The 15,895-nt window shown below is 38.4% G+C and overlaps 1 protein-coding gene across 1 annotated transcript in view; it reads left to right on the top strand.

Annotated features, from left to right (window-relative positions):
• Positions 1 to 2,647: 2,647 nt before the first annotated feature.
• gtf3c3 (general transcription factor IIIC, polypeptide 3) overlaps positions 2,648 to 15,895 on the top strand; it is a 29,562-nt gene continuing 16,314 nt past the window's right edge. Inside the window, exons 1-7 of the mRNA XM_032506495.1 lie at positions 2,648 to 2,965; positions 4,450 to 4,525; positions 5,316 to 5,629; positions 6,133 to 6,256; positions 6,342 to 6,533; positions 12,201 to 12,366; positions 12,505 to 12,652. Of these exons, the coding sequence (XP_032362386.1) occupies positions 2,873 to 2,965; positions 4,450 to 4,525; positions 5,316 to 5,629; positions 6,133 to 6,256; positions 6,342 to 6,533; positions 12,201 to 12,366; positions 12,505 to 12,652 (1,113 nt within the window). The 5' untranslated portion in view covers positions 2,648 to 2,872. The remainder of the gene's footprint in view (positions 2,966 to 4,449; positions 4,526 to 5,315; positions 5,630 to 6,132; positions 6,257 to 6,341; positions 6,534 to 12,200; positions 12,367 to 12,504; positions 12,653 to 15,895) is intronic.

Here is a 15,895-nt window from a genome sequence, read left to right as displayed (position 1 = left end):
AGCATGGTCAGAAATGAGAATACTCTTGTAAATACAAGCAATAACATTATGAGTAAGCGATTTGGACATAAGAAAGTAATCAATGAGTATTATGTGAATGACAAGAAAACTTTTTTGCAGAGTTTTCTACTCTCTAAATATCAATTAGGATAAGTTCCTGCATAAACTGGTGAATTATTTTGAGTTATGAGTTAGATCTATGCCTGAAGAGCGGCCAGGGTGCAGTTAAAATCACCCCTAATTATTATGTAGAGAAGGAATTATAAAAATACATTATTACAAAAGTTTGTGTCATCATTATTAAGACCATAGAAATTCACAAGAATCAAGTCTTGGTCTATTAACGAGGCTTGTAAAATAACGAATCTGCCAGCTGGATCCGAAACAGTCAAGGGGGGAGATCTATGAGAGTTCTTAAAGTGTGACCACATATTCTGAGACCTGAGACCCTTTCACTGTCCACTAGCTCGTCCCTTCATGGTTGTGAACTTTAGCCTTACAGGATGAGTCTTTGCTTGAAGGATCCGGCTGACATCTTTGTTGATGAAAACTGAATCACTCTGGGTGTCAAGCAGGGCGTAAACAAGCATTTCTGTGCCTGGATTGCTGATGGAGGAAACCCAAACTGGCACTGCCATGGAGGTGTTGGAAGATGGGTCCTCATTATCCACAAAAAGTGACAGTGTGGAAGCCGCTTCATCTGTGGTACCATGATTTGAGTCTGACACTGGTGTGGCTTTAGTGTAACTGTCATCGTGGTGACAGGCTGGGTGTCTGCCCTTACAGGTGTCATTTGAGTGTCTGTGATGGCAGTCCTTTGCTTTATGGCCTGGCTTGGCCTGGCAACCATAACACAGCTTCTTTTCTTTTACACATTTCTGTCTTTCACCCGATGTTTGCTGTCTTGACAGAACATACATGGTGGCATTAAACCTGTCTTTGAGTGCACTTGGGTTTCAACATTTCTAATTGTCTGTGTAAGCAACACACTGGATTTAGTATTTTTGTCTTTAGGATACCACCTTTCTGTAGGTGACTCTGATGAGCGAAGGTCATTGGATTACATGCAATTTCTGCTTCCATTAACATGAAGGCAACAAAATCCTAGAAGCCTGAAAAATGTGTAGGGCTATTGTTTCTTGCACTGCTTGATGAAGATATGAAACATCTGTCTGTGGAGGTAATAATGCTGTGGGAATATTAATAGGCTGCTGGATAACAGGCTGCGACACAGGTTGCTGGGGAGACACAGGTTGCTGGATAACAGCTGACCTTACAGGTTGCTGGATGACTGTTGACGTTAGAGGGGAGACACATGTTGAGACCCCCGAGTGTTGTGATCAGGGGAGCTCAAACCTTCCTTTTCTGCTTTTAGTCTCTCCAGTTCACCCTTCTGAAGTTCAAGTTCTTTTTTCTGCTGTTCTTCTAGGAGCTGAATCCTTTCCTTCTGTGTTTCCTCTTGCAGTACCACAGCTTGTGGGTTTTGTAAGGGCCAGCTTGAGGGACAAGGCCTACAAAGTTGTGGTGAGTTTTGCGCTTTCACACACAATATACACGATGATAAATATAAAATTCAATATACCTACACAAAACACTATTATTTACATGATTACTACTAAAAGAACTGTTATTAACTGTACATTGACTATGTTTGGAGGAAAAAGTGTGCAAGGCTGTCGCAGGATTGGAAGTTGTTCAAGAGGCTCTTTCGCGGTTGTCTTCGATTATATTTTTCAGTGGTGAGCGGTGGTTTAAGAGATGAGTAGTTCCTTCTCACAGAAATTAAAATATGTACACAGTCTTGTACCTTGTATTTTTGGGGGATTTTCTCTTTGTTTTTTCACTCGAAATGATATGTTGTACGCTTCTGAGTCATGTTGGAGTTTGTTAGCCTAAGGCATGGTCTAAAACTCTTTAAATACAGAGAAATGAATGGGAAATTTAATTGCGGAACGTCTCTCGGAGGAGGGGTGGGACTGTTGACTTCCTGGTGATGACCGTCATACATCAATAGGTAGGCCTACAAAAAAATGTCAGTGCAAATGAAAAAAAAGAGATCAAACAAAAAGGGGGTATTAATTAAAAATTACAAGTCGAAAGCAGCTTGAGAAAACAAAAACAACATTTGGGAGCAACAAGGGGGGACTTTTTTAAAACAACAATTGCCTATATATTATATACGGTATGCCTAGCAATTGTATTAGACTTTACTTTTTTCAGTGAGGAAATTGTTAATAAACCCAAAAGTAACACCGACTGCATCTTTAAGAAATTTGATTTGTAAAACAAATCAATAGTCCAGTCATTTTACTACTGTGTCATTTACTCCACCCTCACCTTCAGCATACTGGCATGGTTTGGTTCCCTCAGTGAGGTGAAATATATCAACTACACAGAGCCATGAATATGAGTGGACAACCCAGACCACTCTCACAGCCATAGTTGACAAATAGACCATCAGGAAAAGGAGCCTCATCATATCGGACCCCACCCATAACCTCAACAACCAGCACCATCTATTACCTTCAGGTAACTGATTTATTTTTATTTTTATTTTCCTGAATATATTTCTCGTTCACACTCCAGTCCAGTTGGTGGTGGTAATGCACCTTTAAGTTGGTTTGCCAACCGCCAATAACGAAAAGAAGAACCTGAAGTAGTAGAAGAAGAAGGACATGCGGGCGATTTGTGTTTACTGCAAGTGTAGCCGTCACTGTTATAATACATCCATGAGCTGTTAGTAATGAGGGTCTCTTTTTCTCTTAACAGTTTATATTATTTCACTGCTCTAGGTGACATGACCCATTTTGTTTGAAGAAACGTTACTTGTGCCTTCAGTCAGCCAGAGATACTGACACAGTAACAGCCAGAGATGTCTGGTTTCAGCGCTGAGCTAATTGACTACCTGGAAGGGAGGATAACATTCGAAGAGTTTGACAAGCGGCGAGATGAGCGGAAAGCCAAGGTAGTTAAATCAAAACTATGGATATTTTAACGAGTTAGCTAAAGCGGCAAAACCCCAAAGTTAGCTCAGCTAGCTAGCTAGCTAGCCAGCCAGCCGACGCATTGGTTAACATTCCTTTATTAGACTTCACACTATCACCATGCTAACTTTGTGTTTAGGAAAAAGCATTGGACTGTTTTATAATATACTAAATAGTCTGCTTCAAAATATACATTGATATTTAGGCAATGGTGGAAGAAGACATAAGAAGTTATCTTAACTCCAGTCCATATTATAAAAGTGGGGCAAAGCTTAAAATCCTTGAGGACCTTATTGTAAAAGCAGCCACACTAGGTAAGACACTTACATTATATGAATGACCATTTGCTTAAGGAACGATAATACTAAAACAAATATTAAACATAGCTGGGAAAATGACTTTGCTGAACCCCTAGATGACCACATCTACCATTACTAGTAGGCTACTACTATTACTACTAGTTAAGATAAGTCACATGAAACACAAGATAAGATAATTAACAAATTAAATGGTACTCCTGAAATACGTACTAAATGTTATGGTTTATGCTCTGAAACGTGTCGAAAATGCCATAAAGAAGTAGGCACTTATTTTCATTTAATGTAGTCATGTTCTGCCATCGAAGTATTTTGGTCCTATGGTAAGGCAGAGATTGAGAAATTTATATTCTTGGTTTAAACTCCATATCTGGTCAAAAGGCAAAACTACTCAATAGGATGCTTTATGCTGCTCGCCTGTTAATCCTGCATGCTTGGCTTGATGTGGATCCACCTAGAAAAACAATTTGGTATGATAAATTATCAGTTCTTCCTTATGAACTAAAGAAGCTGACTAATGTACTGCAAGGAACCTTGCTTTATGATGATTTTGTAAGAGTGGTCCCCCCTCAGTTTGTCTTTTGGTAATGAATGGTCATCAATAAGCTGCATTGAACTAATTATAATATGCTTATTAGTCCTTATTTACTTGTTTATACAAATGTGTCTATGTGTGTCCTTATTTATCTGTTTATAAAAATGTGTTTTTGTTACTTGTGGTAATTGTTTTGTTATGATTGTTTTTATGTTTCTGAGTTTTGTAAATTATGTTCACCTGGTATGATTTTTTTTTTTTACATTGATAGTCAACAACAAAAAAAGTGTTAAAAAAAAAGTAAGTGAAAGTCCTGCATTGATAATGTTAAATTGAAGTAACAATAGGTAAGTATGATAAGCAAAATTTACTGAAAGTATTAAAAGTAAAACTAATCTATGCAAATTGTAGACGCTAGAACAGTTTTTTTACATAAAAAATTACAAACCATCAAATAGTCTGAATTGTAGTGGAGTAGAAGTACTAAGGTAGAAGTACTAAGTTGCATGAAAAAAAGACCTCAAATTTGTACTTTTACTTGTGTAATTACGGTAGTTGCATTCCACCACTGTTTTAAGTTAAGATAAAGTCAATACTTTGTTTTCTCTCTCAGGAGTCAGAGGTATCTGCTGAAGGTGTGGAGGATGATGCTCAGCCCTCTACCTCTGCACAAGTCCAGGGGAACATCGGTAAAACGCATGTCTGCCTGACACTGGTGGGGTTGTTAAATGTACATTGCTGCTAATCAGGACATATATATTTGGTTTCAGAAGTGGTGGGACACTGAAGTCAGTTGATCTTTTTGACCACTTAAAGTCTTGTTCTGAATGAGACCTAATACTTAATAATACTAATACTTACACATCAGATGCAAATCTAGATAGATATTGTTTTTGCATCTTTAGAGCAATGTGTTTTTAACTAAATAAAAATTAGGATTAAATTATTTAGTATTTCACCTGACAATCAAAGCATAGTACAATGTACACTGAAATATTTCTAAGGTGATCAGACTTCCATTGAAAGGGGACTATCTAACACCCAGTTTGGAAAATATTGAGTGATGAGGAGTACAGAGACAGATGAGCTCACAGCACACACAAGCACTATTTGTTTTTACAAGGTAAATAGTTATATATTTAGCAGCCAATGTGTATTTTCTTTTTCAAAGAAGCTGTCTTCTCTCTCTGCCATCTCTAATGTGACAGACTTTTAAATATTGGCAAATATTGTATTGTTGGCTAAAGAATCAATATAATATCGTATTGGGATAAAACCTGTGATTTACACCCTTAGTTTTTTGTAGGGTTCTGTTCAAAGGGACTAGTGCCTAATGTACGTATGAAATAATAAATTAGGTTCTTATGGCTGAGGCTGTGTGGGATGGGTAGGTTAAAGATACAGTCTAATTACAAAAAAATATACTATTATTTATTACAGTTGATAACATCACTTGACACAATTGTCCACTTCTGTCAGAGGAGGGTGTCAGCCCTGGGGTCCAGCTGGCTTTTGCTTCCATGCTGGGAGAAAGGCCAGAACCACCATCTTCCGAAGAGGAGGACAGCTTGAGCTATGTTGATGATGAAGATGATGAGGATTACAAGGTGGAGCAAGAGGAGGAGGGAAAGATGAAAGTGGAGAAGACAGAGAAGATTCCGAAGCAAAGGGGTAAAAGAGGGAAAGGACGCAAAAACAGAAAGAAGAGTGAGTTGTCTGAGGAGGATGTGACGGTGGGGGATGTGTTCGCGCTGGAGATGGAGCTGAACCGAGAAAACAAGAAGATGATGAAGGTAAGATGGAGGGGAAGACTGTTTATGTGTATTTTCCCTGCTCTTATTCTTTGTGTATTGTGGAAGAAAAGTTCTCTCAGGTCAATTCAATGGCTGGTTCAGATGAGTTTTATTCACTGCGAAGTGGAGAAAGAAGTTCACAAGAAGCTGTAGAATTCTCTAATCAGAATGAGTTTCTGGCCAGGGTTTTATACACGGTCACAGGAAGCAACAGAATTAACAAGGTTGAGAAAAGAGTCAAGTCACGTCAAGTCTGGCTTAGTAATGTCTGCTCCAACTAATCAAGGTGTGAATCTCACTCAGTGATCAAAGTAAAATGCTTCTTTTAGCACTAAGCAAGTAAAAAGGCAGATTACATCAGGATTGATTAGGTAAAATCGTTTAGGCATAGTCAAAATATACAGAACAGTAGGTGTTTGATTAGTGAACAGGAAAGGGAATATTAAGATAAAATGAAACAAACAAAAGTGGTTTGGTATTTCTTTTTCTTCTACACTGTCCAGGAGCGCCGTCATCGCAGTAAGCTACCCCGAGCTCTGAGAGGCTTGATGGGAGAAGCAAACATCCGCTACGCCAGAGGGGAGAAAGACGACGCCATCTTGATGTGTATGGAGATCATAAGACAGGGTATGAAACAACATGTTTGTTTTTGGAGTTATCAACTTATACATTTATCATTTATCTAAATCAATCTTCTCTCCCTTTTTTCCAGCTCCTCTGGCCTATGAGCCTTTCTCCACATTGGCTATGATCTACGAGGACGATGAAGACATGGACAAAGCGCTGCAGTTCGGTCTGATTGCCGCCCACCTGAACCCCTCAGACTGTGAGGAATGGATCAGACTGGCAGAAATGTCTCTGGAGCAAGACAACATCCGACAGGCCATTGTCTGCTACTCAAAGGGTCAGTTTGCCATTAAAAAGTCAAAGTACAGTATATAAATATATAAATGTCTACTAGGGCTGTATGATATATCATTTTCAACATTGTTTTCGACATTGCTCTATAGTCTCATCAGGACGTACAATGTCAAGTAAGGCAAATTAACTCAAACATGTCATGCTACAACCTTTTTGCTGCTTTATACAGTAGGAAAACTCAGAAGGTTTTCATGACTAATCCAGTGTTTCGCATTAATTACCTACAGTCTGGGTAGGCCGGCCACAATTTCAAAATAAACCAAAAATATTTTTACACTTCTCAGTCGGTGTGGTCTGCGCTCTCTACCAGGGGGAAACTTAAACTTGCCCCTGGGATTGCTGTTCAATGTGGTTCCCCTCGTCTCCCCGGTGCTGGCTGGCCCTTGGTGGGTGCGTCTGCCAGCTCTAGATTGGCTTGAACAGGCACAGGGTGAAGGTAACTCTTGGCTGACAGCACCCCCTGCCCAAAGTTTCAAGCGCCTGTGAATTTTTTTGCTGCGTCATTACCATTCATATAAGATAAGAACTTTAGTACTATATTTTAAAAAAAAAAAGGAAAAAAAGAATTGAGTGATAAATTAAAAAAATAAAGTCTGAAATCAGCCCTTGTCGTTGGGGTTGCCAGCAGCGTACCAGATAATGATAGAGTGAGGATGGACTCAGTGATGGCAGTGTAGAAGTGCACCATTAGAAAGAATAATAAACACTGGTGAGTCATTGATCCTGCTTTTGATTTTGATAGTCAAAATCAAAAGCCTTTTTCAAATGATTATCCATTTAAAATTATGACACTCCTTCTTTTTAATTTGCCAGGGGGTGCCATATTGACAAATGCCGGTTCATCTGGTTAGCATAAAATCAAACCGGTTGAGCCTTGCACACCTTTTATATTATATTTCACATTTTTATAATCAAATGTCTGTTAAATATTTAAATTTATTTCAGTTATATATTTAAGTTTAATCAAAACTTTGTGCAGGGCTCCTGTGTTAGCAGACAGCTCTGGCTCTGAATGCAATATCATCAGCTGTGGGAAACTATTCTGGCAGTGATGGTCCTTGAGAGAGAATATATAAAGATGGCCACAATAAACAACAGTTACGTTACAATTTTTCTTGCGCAAATATTTAGTAGAAATATAATTGATAGTTGCTTGTTTATGTGTTGCCCATCAAAGAGAACAGTTTACTTCTGCATTAGGCTATAGGCCTAATGTTACTCACTGGTCGGAGAAATACTATGAAACATTAGTTGACACAGCAGGCAAAGGTGATCTCATAGATCAGTCTATAGGTGCTATACCATTGTAACAATGTCCACAAAATATATATATATATATATATATATATATATATATATATATATATATATACACTACCGTTCAAAAGTTTGGGGTCCCCCAAACAATTTTGTGTTTTCCTGAAAAGTCACACTTATTCACCACCATACGTTGTGAAATGAATAGAAAATAGAGTCAAGACATTGACAAGGTTAGAAATAAGGATTTGTATTTGAAATACGATTTTTTTTACATCAAACTTTGCTTTCGTCAAAGAATCCTCCATTTGTAGCAATTACAGCATTGCAGACCTTTGGCATTCTGGCTGTTAATTTGTTGAGGTAATCTGGAGAAATTGCACCCCACGCTTCCAGAAGCAGCTCCCACAAGTTGGATTGGTTGGATGGGCACTTCTTGCGTACCATACGGTCAAGCTGCTCCCACAACAGCTCAATGGGGTTCAGATCTGGTGACTGCGCTGGCCACTCCATTACCGATAGAATACCAGCTGCCTGCTTCTGCTCTAAATAGTTCTTGCACAATTTGGAGGTGTGTTTAGGGTCATTGTCCTGTTGTAGGATGAAATTGGCTCCAATCAAGCGCTGTCCACTGGGTATGGCATGGCGTTGCAAAATGGAGTGATAGCCTTCCTTATTCAGAATCCCTTTTACCCTGTACAAATCTCCCACCTTACCAGCACCAAAGCAACCCCAGACCATCATATTACCTCCACCATGCTTAACAGATGGCATCAGGCATTCTTCCAGCATCTTTTCATTGTTCTGCGTCTCACAAACGTTCTTCTTTGTGATCCAAACACCTCAAACTTGGATTCATCCGTCCACAACACTTTTTTCCAGTCTTCCTCTGTCCAATGTCTGTGTTCTTTTGCCCATCTTAATCTTTTTCTTTTATTGGCCAGTCTCAGATAGGGCTTTTTCTTTGCCACTCTGCCCTGAAGCCCAGAATCCCGCAGCCGCCTCTTCACTGTAGATGTTGACACTGGTGTTTTACGGGTACGATTTAATGAAGATGCCAGTTGGGGACCCGTAAGGCGTCTGTTTCTCAAACTAGAGACTCTAATGTACTTATCTTCTTGCTCAGTTGTGCAACGCGGCCTCCCACTTCTTTTTCTACTCTGGTTAGAGCCTGTTTGTGCTGTCCTCTGAAGGGAGTAGTACACACCGTTGTAGGAAATCTTCAATTTCTTAGCAATGTCTCGCATGGAATATTCTTCAATTCTAAGGACAAGAATAGACTGTCGAGTTTCAGATGAAAGTTCTCTTTTTCTGGCCATTTTGAGCGTTTAATTGACCCCACAAATGTGATGCTCCAGAAACTCCATCTGCTCAAAGGAAGGTCAGTTTTGTAGCTTCTGTAACGACCTGAACTGTTTTCAGATGTGTGAACATGATTGCACAAGGGTTTTCTAATCATCAATTAGCTTTCTGAGCCAATGAACAAACACATTGTACCATTAGAACACTGGAGTGATAGTTGCTGGAAATGGGCCTCTATACACCTATGTAGATATTGCACCAAAAACCAGACATTTGCAGCTAGAATAGTCATTTACCACATTAGCAATGTATAGAGTGTATTTCTTCAAAGTTAAGACTAGTTTAAAGTTATCTTCATTGAAAAGTACAGTGCTTTTCCTTCAAAAATAAGGACATTTCAGTGTGACCCCAACGGTATATTATTTCACTGCTCTAGGTGACATGACCCATTTTGTTTGAAGAAACGTTACTTGTGCCTTCAGTCAGCCAGAGATACTGACACAGTAACAGCCAGAGATGTCTGGTTTCAGCGCTGAGCTAATTGACTACCTGGAAGGGAGGATAACATTCGAAGAGTTTGACAAGCGGCGAGATGGTGTATATATGAACGGTAGTGTATATATATATATATATTTTGTGGACTGACTGGTCATATCATATATATATATATATATATATATATACAAAATGCATTTTCATTATACAATATTATCCAGTTTCACCAAACTCAGTGGTTGTACCGTTAACCGTTACAGCACTTTTCCCGGGAGATTTTACAGGTCCACCAAAGTTACATACTGCATAAACAGCCAATTGGGCATGTAGTGGGTATGACAGAGGCACAAATCAGAGTACCAAGTCAGAGTACCATCAAGATAATTCTGAACCTGTTATTTAAAAAAAAAAAAAAAAAAGTTACATATGGCAATTTAAAATAATTGTCAATTCTCCCATTACATCATCAAGGCCCAAACTCATCCCAGCGTGGTTGCACACCTATGCATTTTTGTAACTACTGCACAACTGCACATGCTGTGCTTTCAATTCAACACGGCCGGCTGGAAAGAGCAGGTTCGTCTGTACAGCCTTAAATATGTGGTCAGAGAGAAGCACCACACTGGGAAAAGAAGAAACATTTTGCTGGAGAGTGTGGAAAAACATGAGAGATCGTTTTGTCAAAGCTAACAAACAGCTTCAGTTTTTCCTTAACCAGCCTTGACAAGCCAAGGTGACCGTCGGCAGACAGTCCGATGTGAGTAGCTATTTAGCTTGAAAATGATAGTAAGAAAAGCAAACAAACCTTTGTGAGAGCACACACAGAAGGCTCTCATTTTCCATCTCATCTGATCAATCCAACACACAAACACAAGTGCTGTCAAAAGTGGTCTAAAATTACGTTTGAATAGTTCTTCTAAAAAACACATAGGTTCAAACAATTGGAATAACTTCTTGCACATAATGTCTATAATATGGCAAACATACAAATGTGTACATAACTACTTGTGGAGGTATATTTATTTCAACAATAGCACGTCTTTTAAAAGACATGTCTTTAATGTTAAAAATGTAAAATTTGATATAAAGATTTAAAATTATAATAATGTATACTCTTTATTGATCCCCTATTAGGAAATTACAATTATCACTCTGTTGTTGTTACACACTACACACAGGCCTGAAATACACACACATGCTCAGGTCCTATACATGCACTAATGAAGAGATGTCAGAGTGAGTGGGCTGCCTGAGATTCAGAGATGGATAGTCTGGTTAGCTGTCTCTCGGTGGCCGCTGTTTTGCCAGTGAAGGTGTGAAGCAGAGGGACTTTAGGCTCTGTTTGCTTCTGCCGCTGCTGATTTGAGTATTTGCTGTTTGTTAAAAGAAACGTACAATGTAGTGAAAATGAATTACTGCAGTTTAACCCATCCTAAGTATTAGGAACAGTGGACAGCTATACATACAGCATCTGGGGAGTAACTTGGGGTTCAGTGTCTTCCTCAGGGACACTTTTACATGCGGCCGGAGGAGACTGGGATAGAACTGCCAATCTTGTGGTTGAGGGGCAACCACTCTATCTCTCAGCCGCAAGCCACCATGTTGTGGGTGACATACAGTGGTGCTCAAAAGTTTACATACACATGCTTAAGTTGACTAAAAAGAGGAATAAAAAAATCATGTTTTGGAAATTTATTTTAATACCTAAATTAAAAAATGAGGTAAAATCCAACCTTTAAGGACACCAATTTTCTTTGTGAATGAATAACGTATTGTAAATAAATAAATGTTCTTATTTAAAATACAGGGGTCATAAGTATACATACCCCTATGTTAAATTCCCATAGAGGCAGGCAGATTTTTATTATTAAAGGCCAGTTATTTCCTGGATTCAGGATATTATGCATCCTGATAAAGTTCCCTTGGCCTTTAGAATTAAAATAGCCCCACATCATCACATACTCTTCACCATGCTTAGAGATAGGCATGGTTTTATTTCAGTTAGACTAATACCTGGTTTGATTTGCATTGAGAGATGATTTATAGAAAGTATCCCATGCCTATCTCTAAGCATGGTGAAGAGTATGTGAGGATGTGGGGCTATTTTAATTCTAAAGGCCAAGGGAACTTTATCAGGATGCATAATATCCTGAATCCAGGAAATAACTGGCCTTTAATAATAAAAATCTGCCTGCCTCTATGGGAATTTAACATAGGGGTATGTATACTTATGACCCCTGTATTTTAAATAAGAACATTTATTTATTTACAATACGTTATTCATTCACAAAGAAAATTGGTGTCCTTAAAGGTTGGATTTTACCTCATTTTTTAATTTAGGTATTAAAATAAATTTCCAAAACATGATTTTTTTATTCCTCTTTTTAGTCAACTTAAGCATGTGTATGTAAACTTTTGAGCACCACTGTAGCAACATTTTTTTCTGGTTTCCCTTTTTGAATGACGAATAGATTACCGCCGCCTGCTGGCATGGAGTTGTTTCTTTGCACTCATGCACAGAACATGGGTGATACTCGGCCATCAGCTGTGCCCTGATATTAATATACTTCATTCCCTCTTACCCCCTGTCATCCAGCCATTAAGTATGACCCCACCAATGTGCGCTACGTGTGGGAGCGCTCCAGCCTTCACATGCGTCTGGGCGAGCACAAACAGTGCATGGATGGCTACCGCAAGATTCTATCATTGCTGCCGCTGGAGGATGGCGAGCACTTCATGCAGCTCTCTAAAGACATGGCCAAGTAAAGTACACACACCAACACACAGAGACAGCTAAACCAGATCCACACATTCATCCACAGTCTGGCCTAACACATTATTTCATTAATGTCATGACTATATGTTGTTGAAGCGTGTGTTTGTGTGTTTGTCCTGTTTAGGAGTTACTATGAAAGTAATGACTTGCCCTCAGCTCTGGGTGTAATAGATGAAGCTCTGGCGCGACACCCCAGCCTTGTCAGCGATGACTTCATCAACATGGCAGCAGAGCTCTATATCGCCAATCGGCAGTACAATAAGGCCCTGCAGGTAACTTCTGTGTGTTTTTGTGCAGTTAGCAAAATCTTGCGTGTATCATTTAATGACACAGACAATTAAGGTGTATTTTCTTTTGATAAATGCACACTAGGGCTGAGCAAAATTTGCAATGATATTGCAATATGTTAAAACGCGATTTCCTAATGGCAAAGGCTATGATTTGGTCACGTGACACAATTTTGCACGCCGCTAACACTACGACGTAACTTGAACAAATTTCTGTCATTCAAACAACTCTGAGTTGTAGTTAAAAACTTTTACATCCATTTTAGTAAAATTAAGGGTTTTATTTGGGCTCGAGCCCATACATGCAGTTAATGGATACAGGCACGAAGAACTGAAGGCTCGGTTAGCAACGATTAGCTTTGATTTGCTCTGATCAGCTCTGATCAGCGGTTACCTAGCTCCGTTAAAAAGATGTGGAGTGTATGAGACTGCCGCTAAGAGAGGGGTAACAACCAGACTCTGATAAATGACATTCAGGAAGCTTTTAGAGCAGCGTGACAATGGTGTTTCAACGGTTTTATTAATACAGTTAATCCCTGTGTGTGTGTGTGTGTGTGTGTGTGTGTGTGTGTGTGTGTGGTGTGTGTGTGTGTGTGTGTGTGTGTGTGGTGTGTGTGTGTGTGGTGTGTGTGTGTGTGTGTGTGTGTGTGTGTGTGTGTGTGTGTGTGTGTGTGTGTGTGTGTGTGTGTGGTGTATTTCTACTGATTTAACTGTCTAGTAAAGTTCAAAGACAGTGTTTAAAAAGTGCAATCCACATTTTTTCATGTTTATTACAGTAAATAATAATTTAGATAAATACTGTGGTAAGTGTGGTAAAGCCATATATATATATATCTAAAAATATATTTTTGTAATCTGTACTTTAGTTTGTGTAATTTATTTTCTGACTTTCATATGAATTTTTACACCAGGCTTGGTCAATGCTCATTATACTAGGATGATTGAAGTAGTTAAATAAAAGATGTGATTCACATAAATTCATGCATCACCTAATTTCATCATCCCATGGCCTCCAGGAAAGAACACTTTGTTTAACCCTCTGAGACCGAGACACTCGCCCACGAGTAAAAAAGTACCTCTGATTCATAGTTTAATAACTTTTGAACCATACAAGTGATTTACTCACTTTCGGTTTCGTTTGAATCCTGACAATTTCATCTTTACGGCGGTCTTTTCCCTGTCTTTCTAGCCTCTACAGGGGATTTTCTATCCAGCCTGGAACTTCAGCCTCTTTGGGCTTTAAATCCATACTGTTATATCCAAGATTGGTCCACTTTATATCCATAATTCATCGCGTTTTGGCTCAATTTAGCCGCTGAATCGTTCGTCTAATCTCTGATGTGTCTGTCCTGTCTATTTTTCAGGAAGTGCATGCCCATATATGGGAGATAAAGGCACCCCTCTTGTATGGAAGGCCAGAGGGGACAAAAATGCCTATATACTCTATTAAAGGCCAAATGATGCACTATTTAGACACATATTTGCTTGTATAACATTGCTGTGGGTGTAATATCAATAAATATGACATTATTATGTTATTATTGGCATAAGTAAATGTCATAAGAGCAAAACGTCTTGACTTTTTTGGAAAAAATGCATGTATTTTGTCAACTGTATAGGTTATAATGATTATTTATTCACAGTGTGACTCCCAAGACATATGAGAAGTGTTTTAGAATGGAAAAGGGCTTAGGTTTTACTTATATATCTGTGATATCAATACATATCTGGAAGATTCATTTATTTATTTATTTATCTTAAAGGCCCTACAACCATTTTTAACATGCAAGTGACCTCAATGCAACCCAAATATTCTAATAACCCAGTTTGTCCTAAAAAAAATGATGTTCATATCTTAACTGTAGACAACAGGGTTGATGTTTTACAAGCTTTCATATAAAATAAATCCAGACGGAAATTAAACTGTAAAAATGGCCTCAGGGCCCCCAGGGTTAATCTGTCTAATCAGTATTTTGTTTATACTATACAATGATTTATTGCTTGTCTTTGTTGAATAATACAGAAGACAATGAGCTTAAAAAATAATAGCATATTAAATTGCAATTGCAATTAGATTATTTTGCAAAATCGTTCAGCCCTAATGCACATTAGAGGGTGACAATTTTTCGGGACTGCTACGAGTCACGTGATTCTCGCGGGAGTCAATCTCAATCTTGGTAACGTGATAGGGACGGATAGAGCATTGAAATTAGCGGGAGAGGGATGGAGCCGGAAGATTTGCGAGGCGTTTTGTTTTGTATTAATTTAATAAATTTGAAACTACACATTGTTATTACTGAATCATAGAGACAAGGGGAAGTTAAGGAGACAACAGATAGATTAGATTAGATTAGATTATACTTTATTTATCCCACGACGGGGAAATTCTGTCGTTACAAGTAGCAGCATAGCAGCAACAGCAAAAAACAGAAAAACAAAACAATAACACACAAACAAGTAAGCACGAAAGAAATACAAGGCAAGAAATACAAGGCAAGAAATACAGGCAAGAAATAGACAATGAAAATATGGTAGACTGAGTAAGTAAAATGCCGTCAAACAAAAGGAATTTTAAAGTGCGGTTGCCATGATAAGAGAAACAATATTGCGGTGTAAGTGACGTTAAAAATTAAGTTAAGTTGAATGTGTAATTAGAGCAAAGAAGCAAGAGTCGGTAGCATAATTTAAATTATATTAACCTGAGACCATAAATATTGAAAAGTAAGTACTTGTAATAAAATAATATAAATACCAATATTACCAATTACCAATTACCAATAATAGAAGGTAAGATACTAATCCAGTCACTCTCCAGACTCCAACATGTTGGAATAAAAAATTCATCCAAACAACAAACAAATAAGGCATGTTTTACATACAAATATGATTTAGTTTAGTTAGATTAACATCCAAATAATACTGTATATAGTTATTATACAGTAATGATTGCTTTACTTTAAGTTAAAGGCCAGAATTTCCTACAACTATATTTTAAGAGTTTGTGAGTTTTTGTGATCTTGCGTATCTCATGAAACCCTTCATTCGATCAACTTTACACTTGGTGGTTGGATTGCTGGGGACCCAAGGACGTGTCAATTCAAGTTTGCATGACGCATTCAGTATTAATAAAATTTGAATTAACAAGCAAACAGCCCTCTGTGCAACAACGGGGATGGGACTTCAAGACCTTGAGTCTGAGCTGAGCATATTGTCAGCAGCAAGTTACAG

Source organism: Etheostoma spectabile, chromosome 24 (assembly GCF_008692095.1).
Source record: "Etheostoma spectabile isolate EspeVRDwgs_2016 chromosome 24, UIUC_Espe_1.0, whole genome shotgun sequence".
Lineage (NCBI taxonomy): Eukaryota > Metazoa > Chordata > Actinopteri > Perciformes > Percidae > Etheostoma > Etheostoma spectabile.
This window is presented reverse-complemented; position numbering and strand designations above follow the sequence as displayed.